Consider the following 20502-nt stretch of genomic DNA (forward strand, 5'->3'; position numbering starts at 1 on the left):
GTGTTTTCTGATGTCAAAGGTGGCTGCCGCTCTCTGGACACTCCCACCTTCCCTCTCACCAACGCGGCATCCACGGATGCTTTTACGCAGCCGAAAAGCGAGGAATCCGCACCCTGATTCTGCACAGAACCTCTAACCCTATAGGTAAGACGAGTTTTCTGCACTAGGTGATCATAACAAGCAATGACATTTGTCGACGAGGACAGTTGGTATATCATTCATTTGACACGCAATTCCGTGAGCGCTTGACTGACTGATTATGCGCTGAAGGGCTCTAGGCATTGATTTACATAGTCGTATTTTTATTCAACGCCATGCGGATCGCATGCTGTCTCAGCTTGCTTGGAAGGCTCTCCCTATACACTTCCACCTTCCCTCTCAACATCACAGCATCCACGATACGCAATGATGCTTCCGAGCCTAACGAATAGCAGCCGCAATGCGTTAGATACCGCAGACTTATCCTCTCACACTTCAGCGCACTTCAGCGCACTTTGCATCCACACATCAGTCGCTACGCATCACTATCTGACCATCGCTACAGCCACCCAATTACTACATCTTTCTATTTACCCCCACCTCAATCACTACACCCAACATGAGCGATCCAGCCGGCAGCGCGTCCGCTCGCAAAGTTCCCGTCCCCCCTTCTCTCCTCCCCGGCACCATCAACGCCGCCACGAGTCTCGTTCTACCCCTCCCCGGCATAGCCACCAGCCCTACACCCGCCAGTACAACTTCCCCAGGCCACCGAACACGCTGGTACACCGGCTACCTCCAGCACTGGCCCAGCTTCAGCACGGACGCGCACTCCTTCTACGCCGATCCAGACTTCCGGGTTGCGATCAAAGCTACTAACACCGTCGCTATTGTTAGACTGATGGACGTTGCGCCTGGCATCGCAGTTGCAGCGCAGTCGCCAGACGAAATCGCCGACGTGTACGATAAGAAGTGCGTCAAGGTGGTGGAGAAGATCGCGAAGCTGTTGATCGCCGCTTTTGCCGCCGCCCAGGGCGCAGGCCAGCAGGCCGCAGTGCAAGAGCTGGGACTGCTCGACATGCACACGGCGAGTTGGGAGAAGGTGGAGAATATGAAGTGGGATGTTAGTTGGCGACCAAGATGGGTGTTGCGAACCAAGAACACGGAGCCCGGAGTGCTCGGAGGCGGATACGATACTCGCGTCGTGGGGCATTTTCTCAAAGTACCGGGCGGTGCGGAGGAGGATTTCCTGTCAGCGGCTATTGCGGACAGGAATAGTTGGAAGTGGAAGTCTCTGCGCTGCGTCCTGGGTATGTATCTTGGTCCTTTTTTCCTACCACGCACGATACATACCCGCTCGAGGACTACTAGCTCACTAACACATCCATGCGCACGCAGGCCGTATAGTCCACTACCTCATCCAATCCAACACAGCTTTCGGCTTCATAACAACATACCACGAAACCGTCTTCCTCCGCCTCCAAATCATCACACACCCAGACTCCACCCGCCGCGGCGTCGTCCGCCTGCCCAAACTCTACTACTCAGACCCAATACGCAGCTCCACCACGCACTCTCTTGCATCTCCGGTCCATATCGCTGCGGCGCGCGACGTTTTCGCCGAGCTAGCCGGCCAGAACGACATGCCCTTCGAACCCAAACAGAGCGCCGAGGAGGCCGCTGCGGAAAAGGTGGCGAGTGATGTGAACGAGAGACTAGCCGAGATGCAGATGGATGACGAAGCCGCGCAGCAGGCGGTAAAAGAGGAGGAGAAAGCAGGTGGGGAAGATGAGATGGACATCGACCCAAAAGAAGAGATCCCCATCGACCCCATCATCTGGGATCTGCTCAACTCGCCCACGCCACCCGACTCCACCGCCGGTGCCGAAGGCGAAACCGACCCAGACCACACCTCCTTCCCCGGCCTCGCGTCCTCGTCCCCTCCCCAGTCATCTACCCATCCCAACAAAGGAGAGGAAAACGACCACAACTCCCCACCACCAGCCTATACACGCTTCCTCCGCTCCCCACCTCCAGTCCCCAACGAGGAGGAAGGGATCGACAACTTCACCCTGCCCCTGCGCTTCCTGCGCTCCCCCTCGCCCACTACACTCTTGCGCGCCCGGCTCTTGAAAACAGCGCCGAAGCATCCGGCTACGATCCGCGGCGCAGAACTGGCTGCGTACAGGCCGCTGTTGGTTAATCCGCTGTCGCAACAGCTGTCTGTGCGCGCGGCGATGTTGTATGGGTTTTGGCTGGGCATGCAGCCAGAAGGGTGGAAGCTGCTGGATGCGGGGAAGGGGGAGAGGATTGGAAAGGCGAATAAGTATACGAAGCTACAGCGGAGTGGTGAGGATCTTGATGTGGGGAAGGGGTTGTTTAAGCGGAAGGATAGTGCGCACTGAGGGGAAGAGGGCCGGAGTGGGCTTTTCGGATGTGAAGAAGTTGATGAAGAAACGCTAGGGCTTGCCATGTGTTGGTGTGCTTGACTATTTGTGCTGGTTGAGATAGAGCTTGGACTTGTGCATGTCCGTTTTGGATTAGTGAGAAAACTGAAGCGCGATAGGTGACTTGGAAATGCTCAGCTCAGCTAGCTCATCCTCTGGACGGCCTCGTAAGGAACTTTAGATAGCATGTCTGTATTCAAAAAGACTACTGGCTGAGAAGATTTTTAGTTAAGATATGCCACACAACCTCGTGCCGCGGCTGCCGCTCAAATACCCGCAGCGGCAAAAGCTTCCTTCTCCTATTAATCGACTTTGATCGCGCTGTAAAAAAAAAAAAAGGTTAGCTATCTGTGCTAGATATCTGTTGAAGGAGACCAAAGGAAGCGAGACAGGTTAGAGTGATCTACTTACCTATAAATCCTCCGCACAAACGCATAGGCGCTCAAAAACCCCACCGTCCCGGTCAACAGCCCATAAACCGCACACGCGAGCCCACCATACGCGAAGAAAAGCAAACTCGAGACAAAGCCCGTGATGTGCAGGCGCGCGAAAAAGTACCACGCGAGGTAAGCGTAGATCCAGAGCGCGGAGGAGCCACCAATGAGGAAAGATTGCCACCACCAGTGGTAGTTCTGCGGACATGAGTTAGCAGATTTGTTGGCTCGAGAGGCGTAGGGAAGACAAACCTCAGAGCAGAGCTGAATATACGTAGCCATGACCGTGACCTCGATCACTGTGACGAGCAGAATGACGCTCACGACGGCCATGAAGCCGAAGACGTAGTAGTATCCACTCTTGTCCACCCACAAACTTTTGAAGACAAACATCAGCTCGATAAATACAACTGCAAAAGGAACAAAGCCAGCAAGGAGAATAGCTTGGACGTCCTTCGTGAACCATGGCTGTGCTGGGATCTGTCGTGGGATAGCATTCGCCTTGATGGGATGCGTCCAGGACCCGACTTGGGTGTATCCGTACCAGCCGCCGACGTAGACGAGCGGGAGCTGGATGAAGAGCCATAGTGCGACGAGACCGACGAGCGTGCCGAAGGGGATAGCGGTGCTGGAGGCTTGGATCCAGACAAATAGGTTGAGGACGAAGATTGTAGAGAACAGCAGGCCTGGAACAAGGGAAGCAGTGACGAAAACGTTCTTCTGCCACAACTGTCCTCCGAACGTTTTGTATACTCGTGAAGAGAAGTAGCCAGAGAACAGACCGGCGAAGACCCATAGCCCCGTACCGACACTGACGTAGCCGCCGCGGAAGCTGGGGTTAAGGATACCAAAAGCGCTTAGGAGCAGGATACCGATGGCCATGAAGAGAAGTTGGGTGCCGGAGCCGATGAGGGGTGCGAGAAGACCGCCATGTGGTGGCGCTCGGAAGACGTCGCCATGAACCAGCTTCCAGCCTGTGATGTCTTCCGGTTCTTCATCATCTGAGACGTCGGCTTCTCCTTCCAGGTCTCCAAGCTGATCCAACAAGCCGCCCTTCTCCATGCCATTGGTCGGTGACATTGGTCCTCTTGCTCGTTTCAACTTCGGCTTTCCTCCATCCTCTTGATAACCTTTGATATCCCCACGCACAGTGCGCGCTAAGATAACGGCCACAACAGCTGTAAGCAAACCAGCAATGACCAATGAATTGACGATGGCCAACCAATGCACGTTTGAACTGTCTTCCTGAGCGACAAAGTACCTGTCCCAGCGGTTCTGCCATTGGAGCTGTTCGTCCTCTCGGAAGTACACCGAATACGTAAACGGGATCGTCAATGTCGCTGCCTCGCTCTCGTCGATTTCCCCCGTGCTGTTGGACGTCGGAATGAGCATCATCGGATCTCGCACGTTTTGCAGATCCTTCGGTAGCCCATCCTCAGTGCGGTTGTTCGCCGCAATGCTCTTCGGAAACACCTCAAATCCGACTATGACCTTCTTCCCTCTATCTCCATCCTTTCCCGGCGCGCGATGGTACCGAATAACCAGCGTGACATGGTTATAGATCAAGTACTGCGGCAGCCCACCCTGCTTCGACACCACCTCCTCGCCAATCTTGAAGCCTGCGGCATAGTACTTCCGACTCTTATCCGTCGTCTGGAAGCTCGTCGCCCCGGGCAAATTGTCCACGATCCACTCCGCCACATATCCATCCCGTATCAACTCCCTCGTCCGCTTCAAGCCATCCTGATCTACCGTCTGAGCGCAGAGGTACCGCGCCTCTTCATCATTCCCCATTATCAACTCATAGTCCGAGACTGTGATCCGGTCACCGCGGAGGACCTCGCCTAGATTCAGTGATATGCTTGCGCCGCTTGTGAATCGGCCTGTCTTTATGCGATGAGTCGGCGGACATACGAAGGGAAGTTCGGTGTAGGCATATTGGAGCTCGGACTTGTCGGAGTAGACTTTGTTCACGAAGAGTGGTATCGTTTCGCCATCTCGGTAGCTTTTGAAGGTGAAGCCTGGAGCGGGGATTAGCAAGTTGATTATTCGTGCAACAACAGGCGTAGCATACCTGGTATGTAAAATGCCTGTGTGAGTGCCAAAAGAGCACAAAGGGCGGTACCTCTCCGCACATCGGCGTGCATTGTGGCAGAAGTCGCAAGTGCGGAGCTTGACCTAGTGAGCAGAGAGCCAGTTCAGCAAGGCAGTATGCGTGAAGATTAAGGGTTGATAATATCGCTCGTCGAGAAGTGTAGCGCGTGAAAGGCGGCCGAAGCCCGGTGACGACACCTGGAACTCGAGGTTCGGCAAGGGCGGCCTGTGAATCGCAATCGGGAATCTGCCTGAATAGCGTGGTGGGAAAGAATGATGGGTAGCCGTCGCAGTGGCTTTTTGCTGTCAACCGCGACTACATCGAAGCCCTGACTTTCGTCGAGCGACAGGAGACGGGCCCGTTATCATGCCGGAGTGCCTCGAACGAAGGGACACGCTAGGGGGAGCGACGCAGTCGACAATCGTTATCGCAGGGGAGCCGGCCAATCGGAGAGCGAGCGGGCCCGCATGCAGCACCGCTAAATCGGCGCGATGACGACGCTTCCGCCCGTCTCTCGCGGACAACATCTGAATGTGCGGAGGAGGAGCTCACGATGTTCGGTTCGAAATGGTTTCATGAGATTGTGCTACCGATAAGCAAAAAGGCAACAAGGAGCCGAATACGAGCGCAACAGGCGCTACAGTCACACATGACAGGGATCATCACGGGACGCAAGGCAGCCTTCAAGCTGTTCTGCATACGCCTCATGCGCGCCACTTTTCCGCGGGGACAGCATTTCAACGGGTTGCTTGAGCTGTTGGCGACAGCCTCAGCAAAATTACTCTTGCTTCTCAGCCGAGCGTGCCAGGCCGCCCATCTCATCCTCCGCTTCAAGCTAAGAAACCCAAACATGCAACCTGGCCGATAAGATACAAGAACTCCATCCTCTTCCAAACAGCATTCGTTTCCCAGGTAAAGTAACCAAAACGCCTCCCCTGATGCCGCTCAATCGTTTTTTGTAGACGCCCAGCCAAAGCGAAATCCCCGCGCCATGCTGTGTTACAGGACTGTTGAACAAGAACAGAAGGAAAGGATTAGATAGAGTGAATACTAAACGTGGTCCGTTGGCATTACAAGGTCGTAACGATGGCCTGTGGCAGCCGGAAGGTATGATGCGTCGAAATATTAGAACGAGTAGATGGTAGTCCAATCGAAAGAAGGTGCGGTCACATCGTCACTTGTCATGGCCCCTGAGGCGGTTGGGAAAGTGGGGAGATAGCGGGTGATTCCGATGTGTCCGTCGTCGTGGCTACAATAGTGACAGGTGCGTTGGCAGTGTTCGGGTTTGCCATAGGCCTAGATTGAAATGGCTGTGCAGCACGCCCGTTCGGAGGTTTAGATGACGACGGCTCAGTAGCCGGCGGAGTCGTGGCTTCTGGTTCTTCTTCGGGTATAGGCGGACAATAGGTCTTGAGGACATGCTTGAGTGCAGGGCGTCGAATGGGCTTCGACAGGAAGAAATCCATACCGGAATCAAGACATTCCCTAACATTCTGCTCTTCCGCATCTAGGTATCCACAGTCAGTAAAAGCTCCGTGGACTTTCCGGTAATACTTACAAGCTGTGAGAGCCACGATGGGCGCTGAGAAACCCGACTGGCGGATCAATCGGGTAGACTGAAGTCCATCTAGGTTCGGCATCTGCACATCCATGAAGATCAAGTTGTACGGCGTCTGGCGCTCCATACTCTCTTTGACCTTGTCCAATGCCTCCTGTCCGTCTTTAGCCACCGTGACATCGTACACATCTTCGAGCTTCAGCATGCGCAGAACAACTTCCTGGTTTGTCTTGTTGTCCTCCGCGACAAGGACCTTTACCTTATCGCCTCGCTTCGTTGCTTCGGCTTCTACTCGCTGCATCGCCGCTGTCTGAGAGTTTGGTGATTCTAGTGGAACATTGGAGGCAAAGAAGGGCTGGCTCAGACCCACTAGGCGTGGCTTCGAGTCGGTCTCGAATGGCGGAGGCCCGCTCGAGGGTCCCGCAGCTGGTATGGGACTGCTCGACGCTGAGGGTACAGAACGGCCGGAAAGCGCGTCGTCGGTTTTTCGCGGATCGTCCATGCTCTGACGTGCGTTCGGATCTGCAAGATTGACGTTGCTTGAACTGGCTGTACTGTCTGCGCGGCTAGTGAGGTGCTTCAGAGGTATGGACATGGTAAATACGCTGCCATGGCCAAGCTCGCTCTTCAGCTGAATCGTACCCTTCATCAGTCCAGCCAGCTGCGAACAGATGCTCAACCCCAGACCAGTTCCTCCGTACTTCTTGCTCAGACCAAGGTCGCCCTGGACAAAGGGCTCAAAGATCTTGCCTTGGAGGCTTTCTGGGATACCAGGACCGGAATCCTCGACCTCAAACTCGAAAGATAACCACCGCCCGGGTGGTGGTGTTGCCGCCCGCTCCTGTATCATCATATGAGAATAGGCGGTTGGCTTATCCAGAGCATTGATAACGTTGGCCGTTCCGTATTGATCGGGACTGGTAATGGAAACTGACCCGACCTCCGAACTGGTTGCACGAACTCGGTTCTTCGAGCCCCGCATTGAGCTGTTCCTCGACTGCAATGACGCCTTCCTGCTGTCTGTCACCGAGGCTTCCCCAATGCATCGGATCGTAATCGTAACGGATCCTCCGTGAGGCGTAAATTTGAGGCTGTTGGAAACAAGATTGATCACCACCTGGAGAATTCTGTGCTGGTCGCCGTACAAGATCATGTCCTTGACACGACCAAGTCCAAAGGGTCCAAGATCGCCAAGGTCGTTTTGTCGTCCGTTGTCGTCCAAGTTTGCCTCGTAAGGACCTTCAAATTTCATGCATAGATTGATGCCCGTCTCCTTCGCTTGCTTGTCGAAGATAGCCAAGACTTGGGAGCTGATGTCTCTTAGCCTGAATTCTTTCTCGTCTAGGCTCAGATGCTGTCCAACTTGATTTTTGCTGTTAGTCAGTTAGCGGAGACGTTGTCTAGAAGCACTTCACGACGATATATTGGGCCGAGAGCTTACCTGAATGTTAGCAGATCTGTCAAAAGATTGAGGAGGAGATCGCCGCTCTTGTAAATGATGCCAAGAGATCGCCTCAGCTTGACAGGGTCGTCCTCCGACATGCAGACAGCGCACATGCCTAGAATTCCGTTGAGTGGAGTCTTGAGCTCGTGCGAGATATTGGCGATAAACAGCGTTTTGCTTTCGTTTGCCGCCTCAGCTGCCTTCTTGCTTTGCTCTAGCTCGGCAGTCCTCTGCTGGACTCTCTCTTCTAGCTTCTCGTATTGCATCATGAGCTCATCTGTCATCTCATTGAACGTCTTAGTTAGGTCAGTGAGCTCGTCGTGGATGAAATGTTTCCGGTCTTTGACTTTTGATGGAATGCGGAACTGGCGTCTCCTCTCTGCGTCTCTCCTTTCCGCTCTGCTTGCTTTTTGATTCCGTCGGTAGTGTATTACCCGCCCAAACCACCTGCGATGAATTAGCACATGCCCTAAAATATAAGACAAAAGGCGGTGCCGGAACACCTATCCTAGAGGCCTTCAACCACATTATCAGAAATACGTACCCTTCTTTGCGGGCAAGCACGTCCCGCTCATCATCGCCATCTACTTGCGAGCCGAGGCTATCGTCGTCAAAAGGTTGGGGCGAAACAGTCCGTTTGGTGGCGTCGCGAAGACGGCGAATAGGTCGGCTAGAATAATGTGCCACGGGGAAGGCGAGGATCAACATGGCGCCCATGGTTCCAAACACGCAGGCTACGATGACAGTCCGCAAGCGATTTATTGGTGCCCAAACCTCACCATGCGTTTGTTCGACAATAACCATCCAGTCAACCAGGTCGCTGCTGACCAGGGCATAGCCAACAGCAACGTTGCTCCCCGCCTCGTTCTCGGTGGAAATGAGGCTCCCAGCGTTATTAGTCGCTTCGGTCGGCTCCGTATATCCTTTCCGGATTGCGGGAAACTCCTTCCAGTCGAAAGGTAGTGGATCTATCGACGTGTCGTAGGCCCCGTGTCTGACAGCAACCGACCTGTTTGTCGGGGGAAGCACGAAACGAACCGACTCGTCTTCCGGAGCATCGGGGTGCGGTGAACTGTACAAGACTCCGGCGGGAAATTTATTCGTAGAATTGTCTGGTCCAAATACCTGGGGAATACTCAGCTTGAAGACCTTCAGAGTGTTTTGCGGACTTACCATTGTAAGGCCCGTGTCATCCAGTCCTTCCATAGCGTCTACGACGTTTTTGAGAAGACCGGCGTCAAGCACGGTGGTCAGCCAACCGAGCGTGTCGATGCTCGAAGTATTGTTTATGATGGGCATCGTGATGGAGACTAGACTCAATGTGCTATTGACTCGGTACGGGCCCGAGAGGATAAAGCTGTCACGATCAATCGGTCTCCCATTATAGGCAGCGAAAGTCTGGTTGTAGGTAGCGTTGATGGGAAATGGGACGGGCGTAAACTTCGGATACAGCTCCTCGGGATAGCCATATTGCAGGTTTCCAAAGGTAGCGTTCTTGCCATCGGGCGTGAGATAAGGCAGCTCCATTCCCTGGAGGGTATCTTTCGTCCGGCTGAAGAGAGCGAAGTCCGAAGTGTTGTATGGGTACACTCTAGCCTGACTACGAACACGTGCGATTCACGTTAGCAGTTGTTTTGAAATCAGAGTGAGAACAGTCAACACGTAGCATGTCTCTATCTGCCGAAGGCCTCCAGGAGGACATTTTCAGAGCTGAAGCTAAGACATGCCGGCGTGTACTGCGGGCTACGTACATAGGTAAGCGACTCGCTTGATCACCAGAGAAAACGGCGTCGAAGTCATCCGCAGTGCGCGACCAATTTGCATCCGAATTGTTGTTGTCTCGATAGTAGCGTTGCAGAGCGCTCTGGACGGCAAGGCGCGAGGCCGTCTGCCGGACGCTGGTTCTCATAACCAGCAGATTGGAGCCCAGTTGCGCCGCCTTCAGAGACGCGGTCAGGGTGAGGCGGGTAGACCTACGCGAGCTGTCAGAATGTGTGTCCTTGCGAAGGAAGACTCGGATATGCGCACCGTATGCCGAGCACGAAGTTGTGGTTCGTGATCTACGCCAGAATTAGAGGCTACACGCAACCCGGGAGCGGAGAGCAATAGGTACCCATGTTGCAATTGCTATGACAGCCAGCCCGATCAGAGAAGCCAGGAGCACGAGACATCCCAATTGCTCGCGGATGGGGATCCGCATCCTGACCATCACTCAGGCCTTCAGCAGCCGCGGGGGCTACGTAGAAGACGGCCGGTATAGGGAGCGGCGAAGTATGCGCAGGATGGATGCGGGCGGGACTGGTTTCGGTCGACCGCGTGCGAAGGGTGGTGCGAGGATACGAGGCCCTGGGGGCACGACGGCGACGGGCGACGGCGACGGCGGAGGCGGTGGGTTGGTGAGCGCACGCGGTCGCCAACTTCCCATTCCTCGCAGGAGGTACCGGCGCCGCCTGCCAATTGTGGACGCGGGCGATTGGCGAGAGATCTTAACGTGCTGATCCAAGGCGCGGTGGGAGGAGGAGCAGCCGGAAGGTGTCCTCGAGCAGCCGTGAATGCACAGCTGGGCAGCGGCGCACGACGAGCGCTGCTAGGCCGGAGGCGGAACACGGGCCCTATTCGCGGAATTAAAGTGGCGGCAGCGGTGCTCGGCAGGCCATGTGCAGCAGCGCGCAAAAGAGGGGACGAGCTGGGCGCTCTTGGGGCGCGGTGGTGCGGTGGAGCGGTGGGTGGAGAGGCAGCAGAGCGAGGCACGACAGGACAAAAGAGACGTCGTCTTGGGGAGAGAAACCGAGCGCTTCCGCTCCGCTGCCCGCCGCCCTGGTTGCCGAAGGAAAGGCGCCACAGATGCTCCCGGCAGAAACGGGGCGTGCAATTCATCTCTGGCTAGCGGGCAGGTGTTTCGCTCGTTTCGCTCGCGCAGAGGCGACGCGGCCGGGCTGACATGGGCACGGCTCGCCCGTCTCGCCGCCACTGGACCGCTAACTCAGCGCACGCGCAGGCAAGGGGCCCCGGGGATGCGATTCCGCAGAATGCCATGTCTCGCAGCGCAATCTGGCCCGCTGCGCTGCTCCAGCGACCATGAATCTGCCAGTCTGCCCGAGTCCGCTGCATCCATCGCGCCCGGCCCCAGATCCAGCAGCACGGCTTGGCGGGCGGACGTTCCTGGGGATCTGTTTCTTTGATCCGCGTTTTGAATGGAGAACAGATCGGCGCAGAGGCACCTAGGGGCGGTCGAGAACGCGGTCGGCTCGCTTGGAAAGGCTTATGAACCATGCCGCCAATCGCTTGTGCGCCGTGCGACCAATTTCATCTCATTTCGCACCGCGGGACGACATCCATCGCGGACCGTCTGCACATAGCGTAGCAGCACTGAGTAAATACCTACGTGAGACTTTCTTCCTGTGCGTGACGTGTGACAGTCCCGCCGTACGGGGCCCAGCGCTGCTTTGGACAGACCGCTCCGCTGTCGATGCTAGTTGGCCGGTGCCCTATCCACTGACGCCGCCATTCCACCAGAGTCCAGTCGCGGACTCGGCTCGAACCTGTCTAACCATGGTCTTACACGGACCGAGACGCGTCGAGATTTCTGGGCGCGGATTGTGTGCTGGTTCCAGAAGTAAGTCAGTCCGCAGGCGGGCATGGAAACTCGGACCCAACAAAGGCTCAATGTGGCCACGAAGAAGTCATCTAGCGGTGATCGGATGCACAACCTTGACGGACATCCATATGACTCTGTGCTTCCATCCCGCAGGATGGAGGACTGTAAACTACGATTACCATGAAAGCTCTGTGCTAATAAGCAGATTACTGTTTCTTACTCCACAACCAGGCCCAATGCTCGCCCCCTCGCTCATGAGATTCGTTCCTGGCCAACCCAAAAGCTCCCATAGATGAAACTCCTCCAATTGGTCGGTAATGTTATTAGACGTGTCCAGACATCCGCATGCATCAGCCCGATTCCAATCTTCCACTTGCTCCAAGTGACGCCATGACTCAAAGCGTTGAATATGCGGCAATCGACGTTCGGGGTGAAGGAAAATGTTCCCTGGGCGACGACGTTGCGCGCATCGGGGCGTCGACTTCATTCCAATAGTGTCTCCCCATCTTCTTGAAATGACTGATGGCGACTAGTAGCCCGCATATGATCTTCTCGACACCAGCTCGGTCTATCGACAGCCCATCGCGGTATATAGTCAGGTCTCCCACTTCGGCTCCTCGCGTGGCCAGGGTCCCACGAGCCGAGTAGGTGAAGCGTGCAATGACAATGCTAGTTGACTTCTCGGTTAGGACCAGTGACATTGGTCGCCCTTCGAGGGTCCATGCGTATGTAACCCCTCCTATGTCGACTGTCCAGTCTGCAAAGTTTCTCGACTCCATGCTATGCGTGCTCAGCCCGCCGGCATCCGTGTGGCAGAAGTGGGCTCGCGGCCGCCACGGGAGGGGACCGTCCGCGTCGAACCATATTCCACATATACTCTCCTCGCTCATCTGTCCGTGGGTAGTTCGAAACATCTCCATTTCCGGCTTCTTGGTGAAGAGTCGCACCCCGCGAGTGACGATCTTGTACGACGACGAGGAGGACGGTCCATAGGGCACGAGCACCTGTACCTTGCGGTCGATCTGTCGGAGGTGGTACGTATGGAGGGGCGTCGCGTAGTCTTCGAGGTTATATTCAGGGGCCGTCGCAGGCTCGTAGTCGGGGAGCTCTTCATCGGGAGGAGCTACGTCAAAGTCGAGCGGGTCGAGGCGTTGTGGGAAGTCCATGGCGTCTTGTGCATTGCGAAAGGATATTACTTGAAGGGCTCAGGTATATATATGTCAAAAGCCATACTCCCCACTAATATGACTGCAACCGTTGCAGGAGCAAATTCTGTGAGAATTCAAGGACGCCGGTGCTGTTGTTTCGGCGTCACCCCACTCGTGGACTTAGTCATCCGCACTTCACGCGTCAAAGCTTCCGTTTGTGGCAGGCTCTCACGGTGTGGAATTCTCCGAATAGAACGACGTGCGCAACAGCTACCCTAGAGGCCTTCGCGGGTGCGTACAATGGACGAGCCAATCTTACCTACTTGTACGGCGAGCCCTTAGATTCGGAGAATTCCCCACCGCAAGAGGCAGGGACAAAGAGGTTATGGAGAACGTTCTAAAGCAACACACTTATATATAAGCTTCTATTTTATGACGTTTATAACGCCTTTTATTAATATTTTTCTACTATTAAATTGGCGACAAGGGTGAACAGTTTGCCCAGGCCCCGACCGTCAAGGAGCGTGAATGTCTGCTTCCTTAAGAAGGTTCGAAGTCCAGGTCGTGGTGAAACTCTCGAGGAGTAGAGCGCAGCAACAAGTCGATATCCCGGAGCTTTTGGAGAAGTTCGGGAGCGTCGTCCTCGGTGAATCTGGGATCAGGACGTTCGATTCTGGTGTAATTGCGTGGGATCCATCTGATGTAGAGACTCTATTTCAGGACATCCTGGCGTACGAACAGATGACGCGCGACGTAGTAGGGTGTTAAAAAATACTTGAGCGTTGAAACAGGCGACAGAGGGGCACGTGGGTGTGGTGGGGTGGGGGAGGGAAGCTTGGAAGCGAACCCCGCCAATTTCGCCCCCCAAAACGGAGGACCTGCTCGCTCAGGCAGAAATAATCTCTAGACAAACATGACAAAGCCTGCTAGCCATTGAAGTCGAATATAGAGGGTGGCAGGCCATGCTTTGGTCCCTGAAGCAAACCCCGCCAAGGTAAGCTCGCCCTGAGATTTCTTCGTCCTAAGAGGACCTACTCATCTTTGCGAGAGCGGAAAGCAACACTGGGTGGGTCCCAATCGACCTGGCAGTCGCACGGCGGGAGGATCGGAAGGTAAACAAAATACTCTTTCCCTAATTATTTGGAGAGGCGTTCTCTATGGAAGCTTATATGATCACCGTTCATACAGTGTAGCATGGCCTATGACAGCGATGCGTCCGATCTTCAAAACACCACGCGCTCGTTCCGCTGGAGGGATGTGCCTGGATCCTGGCCTCGCCGCTTGTTGCACGTACCGACCATGACCTCTTTGGAGCGTCAAGAAGACAACGTCTACGGGGATGCTAAAGAGCCTCGGTATGGGATTCTTACATACACTTGGGGCCGGTACCCAGGAACGAATGAAACTCGTATCGGCATTTCCGGGACGACATGGAGCATTCCGGTGGTGTCTGCCACACATTTCAGCGCTGCAAGCTTGGAGCGAGTCATCAAAAGAATCGGGGAAGATGTGGATTTTGCCTGGGTGGATATTGCATGCATTGACCAGGAAGACGAAGCCATCAAGATGGATGAAGTCAGAAATCAAGTGGCCATATTTGCAAACGCGCATCGCGTATACGTTTGGCTATCGAGAATTACGACTGAATCTTTGCGAGGCATTCTCAATGACATTTTCCTCTGCGAGACTCATTTACAAAGTCAAGACGAACAAGCTCTGGGTAAAAGTGTGCTGAAGGCATTGAGCGACCTGAATGAATATCTTTCGATCCTCCTCAAAGACCCATGGTTTTCGTCGCTATGGACTCTACAGGAAGGCACACTTCGATCAGATGCATTGATACTATCACGAGAAGGGTACCCGATCCCGCTTCTCCACGAGCCTAGTCTCAATGTATACTACGGCTTCCTCCTCAATGCATTTTGGCATTTGACTTCCGCTAGCGGTTGGATACTCATGTATGGCACACCTGAAGTTGGACCAATGGCCGATACGGTTCTGAACCAAATTCGCCTTGCCGGCTATGACCACGCACCATTCGCTAGAAACCCGAACATACAATATGGTGCAGCGCGGCGTCGCGAAACAACCCGTCCCCTGGATAGAATTTATGGCATAATGGCCATCTACGGCGTTCGTGTCGGGGCTAAAGCAAACACGGAATACACTTTTGAGGGGCTTGAACAGGAGTTTGCGGCCACCTTAAACAACAGGTCACCTCGGCTTGGACAGATGTTCATTCATACGGCCAAGCCAGCGCCCGGTTGCACTTGGAAAATTACGCAGAGATGCAGGGTAACAGACGAACTTGGAACTTTCAAGAGCAGTGGCCAAGATTCCTGTACCATTTCAGCATCTTCGAGCATTGGATCCGCTTATAACGGTCCCACATGTCAGCTTCACAGCCTGTTAGGAATATGGCACGCTAGGATGGCACCATCACCAGGCGAGAACGACAGATTTTACTGGTGCCAAATCCGCCTCGACGATTATGTATGCGACGACTATCCAAATTTACCTCGAATCCACGATGTTCCTTTTGATATGTCCATGGAAGCCCGCGATCGGTTTCTGCCTCTTGGTAGCGCCTTGTTAAAGGTATTTGGGGATGATTCCATTATCATTTTGAAGCTTGGAGAGCAACCTGTTGAAAATTCATTCATGGCAGCCATAGGACTTGTACTACTGCGCATTGATGGCGCCGGGCCAGGTTACCAGCGGTTAGGAATTTGTCAATGGGCACTGGGCAGACCTAATGGAGTTCAAGATCCCAAGTGGGAACATCAATGCGGCATTATCTACTAGCTCTCCAATTATCATGGTGGCTATGAACGTGAAATTTTATCCACGCGTGTCTGTTTGACCTCATTACCCAGTTCACTTGTTAATCAGGCTAAAGCATATTCTACTGTTCTCCAAAGACCCTCTGTGTCTTCCCTTGAAGCATCCATGGCCCAAACGCATAACCCTAGCCTTTGCCATGCCACCCTTTCTCGAAAAACCACCCGACGTACAAGAATTCCAACACAGCCAGGCATTGTTGGAGGAAATGCCTCCTCCTCATCCTCTGGATCAAGGAGTTGACCTAGGAGCAAAATTTGCAGCTCATCTTCAGATATCTCCAAAAGAAGGTTCGATAAGGATTGGTTCAATGCGAAGTTCTCAGTCTCTATATGGCGCAAGTCCTCCGGGATCCTAGAGTACCAATACTCATTTTCGTCGAGAGCAATAAAGTGCACGGCCCCGTCCACACCCCAGAACGGCCATCCTTCATTCTTCTCCTCAGCCATGGTCCACTGCTGAGCAATTTGACGGAAGTCACATGCAGGTCCTGCGAATACTGGTTGCTCGGAGTCGTCCAATCGTATCTGAGCAAGATTCAAGGTCATCGTGCTCATCAAGCGGAGAGCAGTTCGTATGTGTGAATTTTGACTAATACGCCAGCATTTGCCAAGGTCGACGGGCTCGGTATGAACAAACAGCTGGCCCATGATGGGAGAGCCTGCATTGATACGCGTCGCAAACTGGTGCTCCAAATTGTCGAGAGTGTATTCGCGCGAAGGATCGCAGGCTGCTCCGAGACGAAAGCCAAAGATCTGCATGATTCCATAAATGCGATCGAGTGGATCAATGCATTCTCTGAATCGCGCAGAACCATAAAGAGTGCTGGGGTTCTCCCAACCTCCTAAACCCACACGCTGGACAATCGACTCCAGAACCTTGAGCGACGGCAGTACTACGTCGAGAGCGTGGTCCTCTTCTGGCCGGTTCATGTACAGAGCCTTTGACAAATGTCGCTCAATCTCTCCCATGCCATGAACGAGGTTCATGAGTGCGACCTCAGCATACCCCTTCCTTGGGATCACGGACCCTTCCTTGGAGATGAACCAAGCGTCCGGACGGAGAGAGGCTTCCTGTAAGGTCCAAAGAGACGAGAACCATACGTCTCCAATGATGCCCGACAAACACCTTTGCATATCGTTGATCCAGTCCAAGTCTCTGATGCAATGAGGTAGAAATGTGTTTTCCCCTATGAAAATTTCAGAAGCCGCATCGTCGGGCTCCCAGTTGTTGGTTATTGTGGTGTTTTCATCGAAGGCAATCTCCTCAACAGCTTCGCCATCCAAGCGCGCCACCAACTGGAAGAAATGATCGAACTTGCGCTGTAGTTGCTGAGTTGATGAGCCATGCAGCCAGATGAAGGCATCTTTAGCGTTGTAGAAGATTCCCGCTTGCCGACCAATCTCATCCATCTTGACTTCGTAATTCTCTTGGTCAATGCAGGCGATGTCGATCCAAATGAAGGGTTTACCATGACTGACTACCCGTAAAGTCGTCTCCAGATCCTCGACAGTGAAGCGTAATGGGTCGATGGGCTGGATGTCCCAACCGATGTTCTTGACTTGGAGAGTGGGACCGTCACTTATTTTGTAACGGCCCCACGTGTATGACAGAATATTATAGTCGGGCTTTTGGACGCCCAGGTACGTGTGCTCGCCCTCGCGTTCGACAGAAGTCATGCTGGGTACGTGGAGCAGTCGCCGCGGCCATAGCTTTTCATCTTGGCCTTCGAAGAACAGCGCAGTTGTGAAGATTTGTGGAGTCTCCATGGGTTTCGTGCTTGATATAACAGCGCAACAAGCGATTTGCAGGCAGATCGGAGCACAGGCTAGTGTTGGCCGAGAAATGAACGAGAATGATTGTGTTGGAGAAAGCAGTGGTAGGCTAATAATTTAAGCAAAAATGAAAAGATGAGGTATCCTGTCGACGAGATTATGAATGTTGAACAGCGTTAGGCTGACATCTGCGCCGCTTTAGCGTCACACGTCTCTTCATGTGTGCGAAGGTTGAGACGCTCACACGAGTGAAAAATGGGATATGTAGACGAGTATACCCAGGTGGGTCTAGCGTCGTTGCTGCCACTCTCATCCAACCAACTCACGTTACGGCGAGCAGACTCTGCGCTCCCGGCCGTCCGCTCAGCCCTTTGCTCTTCCTCTCTTACTTCTCAGAGTCAGTTGTCCGCGCGATGCCTTTGAAAGTTTCAAGCAGCTGGGCAGATGGCGCAGTCACTGAGCCTCCTGCACGGCCTTTTGCGCAAGCCCTGGAGAACCCCTGCACGACCTCGGCATCTTCCCGAGGTCGCTCGACCGCCTTCAATTTCAGTCAGCAATCGCCTCTGCGCTTGATGCAGCTCCGATCGCCATGTTCGCTCTCATCGCATGCGCCGCATCCTTTGAATTCTCTAGATATTAGGGAGGAGGATCAATTAGCCCGATGAGGTTGCGCACCCTTCTCAGCGATGTTCGCGTTACACAGAACCTGCATTTCCTGCTCGGCAATTACAAGTACGACCCGTTACCTTCGCCTGCCTGCATTCGACTTCTGGAGATTATCCCTTCTGCGGACAAGAGGATCGTGCAATGCTTTCTAAAGCCATTTGAGCTAGACACCGCGCCGTCTTTTCAAGCCTTGAGCTACACATGGGGGAGTCCGGCGTTGCCCATCTCGAGGGCGACGTCAGCGTCGTCGAGGACTCGTCGGCTTCAGGCCTCATCCACGCTTCCGTCTTTCAGTAATTCGGACGACATTGGATTGCAGCATTTCCAGCAAGAACCCGAGTACAACGGAAGAACGCGGCGACACTCCATCATTTGCAATGGCCGAGTCATGCAGGTGACAGCCAACCTTAAGGATGCACTCCAGATGCTCGCAAACCCCGTGGCCCCGCGGAAGTCAGTCATACCCCCACGGTATTACTGGGTCGATGCTCTCTGTGTAAACCAGGAGAATATTCTCGAAAGAAATGACCAAGTTGCGAGAATGGCTGAGATTTTCAAGAGAGCCCGGAGCGTGGTAGTTTGGTTAGGTAAAGAGGATGAATACACAGCCGATGCTCTCACCACAGTCGAAAGGATCTCTGAAATTGCTGAGGAAGAGTGGCCTTTGATCCCGTACACCTCCTTCTACGAGCCGGCTCGAGCGCCGCACTACGATCGTCTTAACCTAACCTACCACAATTGGCTCGGATTCATCGCTCTCATCAATCGGCCGTGGTTCAAAAGGGCATGGGCAAGTCATCCACTGTCTGTTTGGGTCTCTAAACTAATCATGTCTAGGTGGTGCAAGAGATTGCGCTATCCAAATCCGCCTTTATCGTTTGTGGATCTCGAGCCGTTGAGTGGGAAAAGCTTTCTAAGACACTTTCCTTCATAAAAAGCACCAAATTTTACCATCACCTTCACACAGAGAAGCTGAAGCATATCAAAGCACTCCGAAGGAACCCCGGCATCTACAAGCGTCTCTTGCGTTCAAAGCTGCATGTCGGCGTAGGACCACTATACCTCGATGCGACACGGTTGAAAATCTCTACAATCGACCAGTCCGGTACCCAGGAACGCAATCAGATGCCGCCGCTCCGGATGCTGCTGGACACACATCGCTTCTCCAAATCAAGCGATCCACGCGATAAGATATATGCCTTCCTCGGTCTCGCAGATCGCCGAATGGCGCCGTTTCGGAGTCAGCCAAATGCCCTAACACCAAACTATAACCTGAGCGTCCAAGAAGTGTACACTGACGCTGCACGCGTCCTCTTGACGTCTTACAGAAACCTGTCTCTGCTTTCGCACGTCGAAGACCCGTCTAGTAGGAGGGTTCCGAATCTGCCGTCGTGGGTGCCTGATTACAGTATAGACCTTGACCCTTACCCGCTACGTTACCGTGGCCCGAGCTTCTGGAAGGCTTCTGGGAATCTTGTTTGGGAGCCGAATGTTTTTGGCCTTGGCAATGGCGAGCTCGATGTACAAGGCTACCGCCTGGACGTCATTGATCACACCTCGGTCCTGGTCGGCGAGTCAGAGGACCCTTCGGCATCTTGGGCGAGCATAGTCAAGCTTGCCCTGTCCCTAGAGCTGCCGTATCCGAACCCAAGTAATAGTAGAAAGAATCCTGGCCGGGTTGAAGTTCTCTGGAGAACACTGACCACGGACATCTACAATAAGCAATACCCGGCTCCATTACATACGGGCTCCCTATTCATCGACTATATCCTAAACCTTCAAATCCGGTATCGCCTTACACCTTGGTCTAGCACGGACGAGTTCCAACCACATCACTCACCGCTGTCTGAATCTATCTACCCAGAATGGCGCACACTCTTGCAGCTGGAACCTCCGGAATCGCCATATTGCCTGGAGAACTACAGAGAACGCTTGACCACCATGGTCGAAAGCATGTTCAACGGAACATACTCCGCAATCGGCCTGGCTCAGCTACAGCACGAGTTTGACCAGAGTGGGGGAAAGAGACGGCGACTCTTCAAGACGCGAGGAGGGTATCTTGGTACGGGGGCCCGATCTCTCAGAGAGGGTGACGAGGTGTGGATTCTTCACGGCGCTGGAGTTCCATTCGTGCTCCGCCCACAAGAGAATGGTAATTATCGACTCCTCGGAGAGGCCTTTGTGTACGGTGTCATGCATGGGGAGATGCAGGGCCTTGCACTCCCTCGCCGCCACATCACGATCGAATGAATAAGTGCGGGAATTTCTTTCAACAGCGAACACGGCGGTTTAGGTGAGTAATCATCCGTTAAGGGGAAATCGTCAGCATCGCCGCCTGCCTTAGGCCCTCATACGTTGAAGGCTCTTGGCAAGGGCTTTCACATATGCCATGGTATGCACACCGGCATACATCTGTCTTTCTTTGAAAGTATCCCTCTTTTAACTATTTCTACAGGCGCGTTTAAGTACCTAGCTTCTGCGATGCCCGCCGTACATACAAATAGCTTCGGTTCCCTT

General features: G+C 53.8%; 8 protein-coding genes across 8 annotated transcripts; 4 read left to right on the forward strand and 4 right to left on the reverse strand.

The window, feature by feature from the left end:
• Positions 1-598: 598 nt before the first annotated feature.
• BU26DRAFT_566857 (uncharacterized protein) lies at positions 599-2384 on the forward strand (the record flags this gene model as incomplete). The annotated part of the gene is made up of 2 exons (XM_033833584.1): positions 599-1289; positions 1378-2384. The coding sequence occupies 2 exons, from the start codon at positions 599-601 to the stop codon at positions 2382-2384; spliced, it is 1698 nt and encodes a 565-aa protein (XP_033681491.1).
• A 449-nt stretch (positions 2385-2833) lies between these two features.
• BU26DRAFT_532305 (multispanning membrane protein) lies at positions 2834-5007 on the reverse strand (the record flags this gene model as incomplete). Its single annotated transcript, XM_033831093.1, has 3 exons — positions 2834-3058; positions 3113-4881; positions 4935-5007. The coding sequence occupies 3 exons, from the start codon at positions 5005-5007 to the stop codon at positions 2834-2836; spliced, it is 2067 nt and encodes a 688-aa protein (XP_033681492.1).
• Positions 5008-6136: 1129 nt separating this feature from the next.
• BU26DRAFT_431183 (uncharacterized protein) lies at positions 6137-10166 on the reverse strand (the record flags this gene model as incomplete). Its single annotated transcript, XM_033823920.1, has 8 exons — positions 6137-6462; positions 6514-7886; positions 7955-8404; positions 8502-9082; positions 9131-9557; positions 9709-9930; positions 9986-10017; positions 10071-10166. The coding sequence occupies 8 exons, from the start codon at positions 10164-10166 to the stop codon at positions 6137-6139; spliced, it is 3507 nt and encodes a 1168-aa protein (XP_033681493.1).
• A 936-nt stretch (positions 10167-11102) lies between these two features.
• Positions 11103-11900, forward strand: BU26DRAFT_47144 (uncharacterized protein). The gene has a single exon (XM_033825380.1). The coding sequence runs from the start codon at positions 11222-11224 to the stop codon at positions 11849-11851; it is 630 nt and encodes a 209-aa protein (XP_033681494.1). The 5' UTR covers positions 11103-11221; the 3' UTR covers positions 11852-11900.
• On the reverse strand, positions 11901-12864 carry BU26DRAFT_47143 (uncharacterized protein). The gene has a single exon (XM_033825379.1). It carries the CDS (start codon positions 12719-12721, stop codon positions 11951-11953), a length of 771 nt encoding a protein of 256 aa, XP_033681495.1. The 5' UTR covers positions 12722-12864; the 3' UTR covers positions 11901-11950.
• Positions 12865-13626: 762 nt separating this feature from the next.
• On the forward strand, positions 13627-15550 carry BU26DRAFT_47158 (uncharacterized protein). Its single transcript, XM_033825383.1, has 2 exons — positions 13627-13697; positions 13892-15550. Exon 2 carries the CDS (start codon positions 13898-13900, stop codon positions 15506-15508), a length of 1611 nt encoding a protein of 536 aa, XP_033681496.1. The 5' UTR covers positions 13627-13697; positions 13892-13897; the 3' UTR covers positions 15509-15550.
• Positions 15464-17532, reverse strand: BU26DRAFT_606737 (uncharacterized protein). The gene has a single exon (XM_033835687.1). The coding sequence runs from the start codon at positions 17311-17313 to the stop codon at positions 15592-15594; it is 1722 nt and encodes a 573-aa protein (XP_033681497.1). The 5' UTR covers positions 17314-17532; the 3' UTR covers positions 15464-15591.
• A 329-nt stretch (positions 17533-17861) lies between these two features.
• BU26DRAFT_47162 (uncharacterized protein) lies at positions 17862-20385 on the forward strand. The gene is made up of 2 exons (XM_033825388.1): positions 17862-18775; positions 18823-20385. Exons 1-2 carry the CDS (start codon positions 17981-17983, stop codon positions 20233-20235), a joined length of 2208 nt encoding a protein of 735 aa, XP_033681498.1. The 5' UTR covers positions 17862-17980; the 3' UTR covers positions 20236-20385.
• The last annotated feature ends 117 nt before the right edge of the window (positions 20386-20502 follow it).

The sequence above is a fragment of the Trematosphaeria pertusa genome (genome assembly GCF_010094035.1).
Source record: "Trematosphaeria pertusa strain CBS 122368 unplaced genomic scaffold BU26scaffold_10, whole genome shotgun sequence".
Lineage (NCBI taxonomy): Eukaryota > Fungi > Ascomycota > Dothideomycetes > Pleosporales > Trematosphaeriaceae > Trematosphaeria > Trematosphaeria pertusa.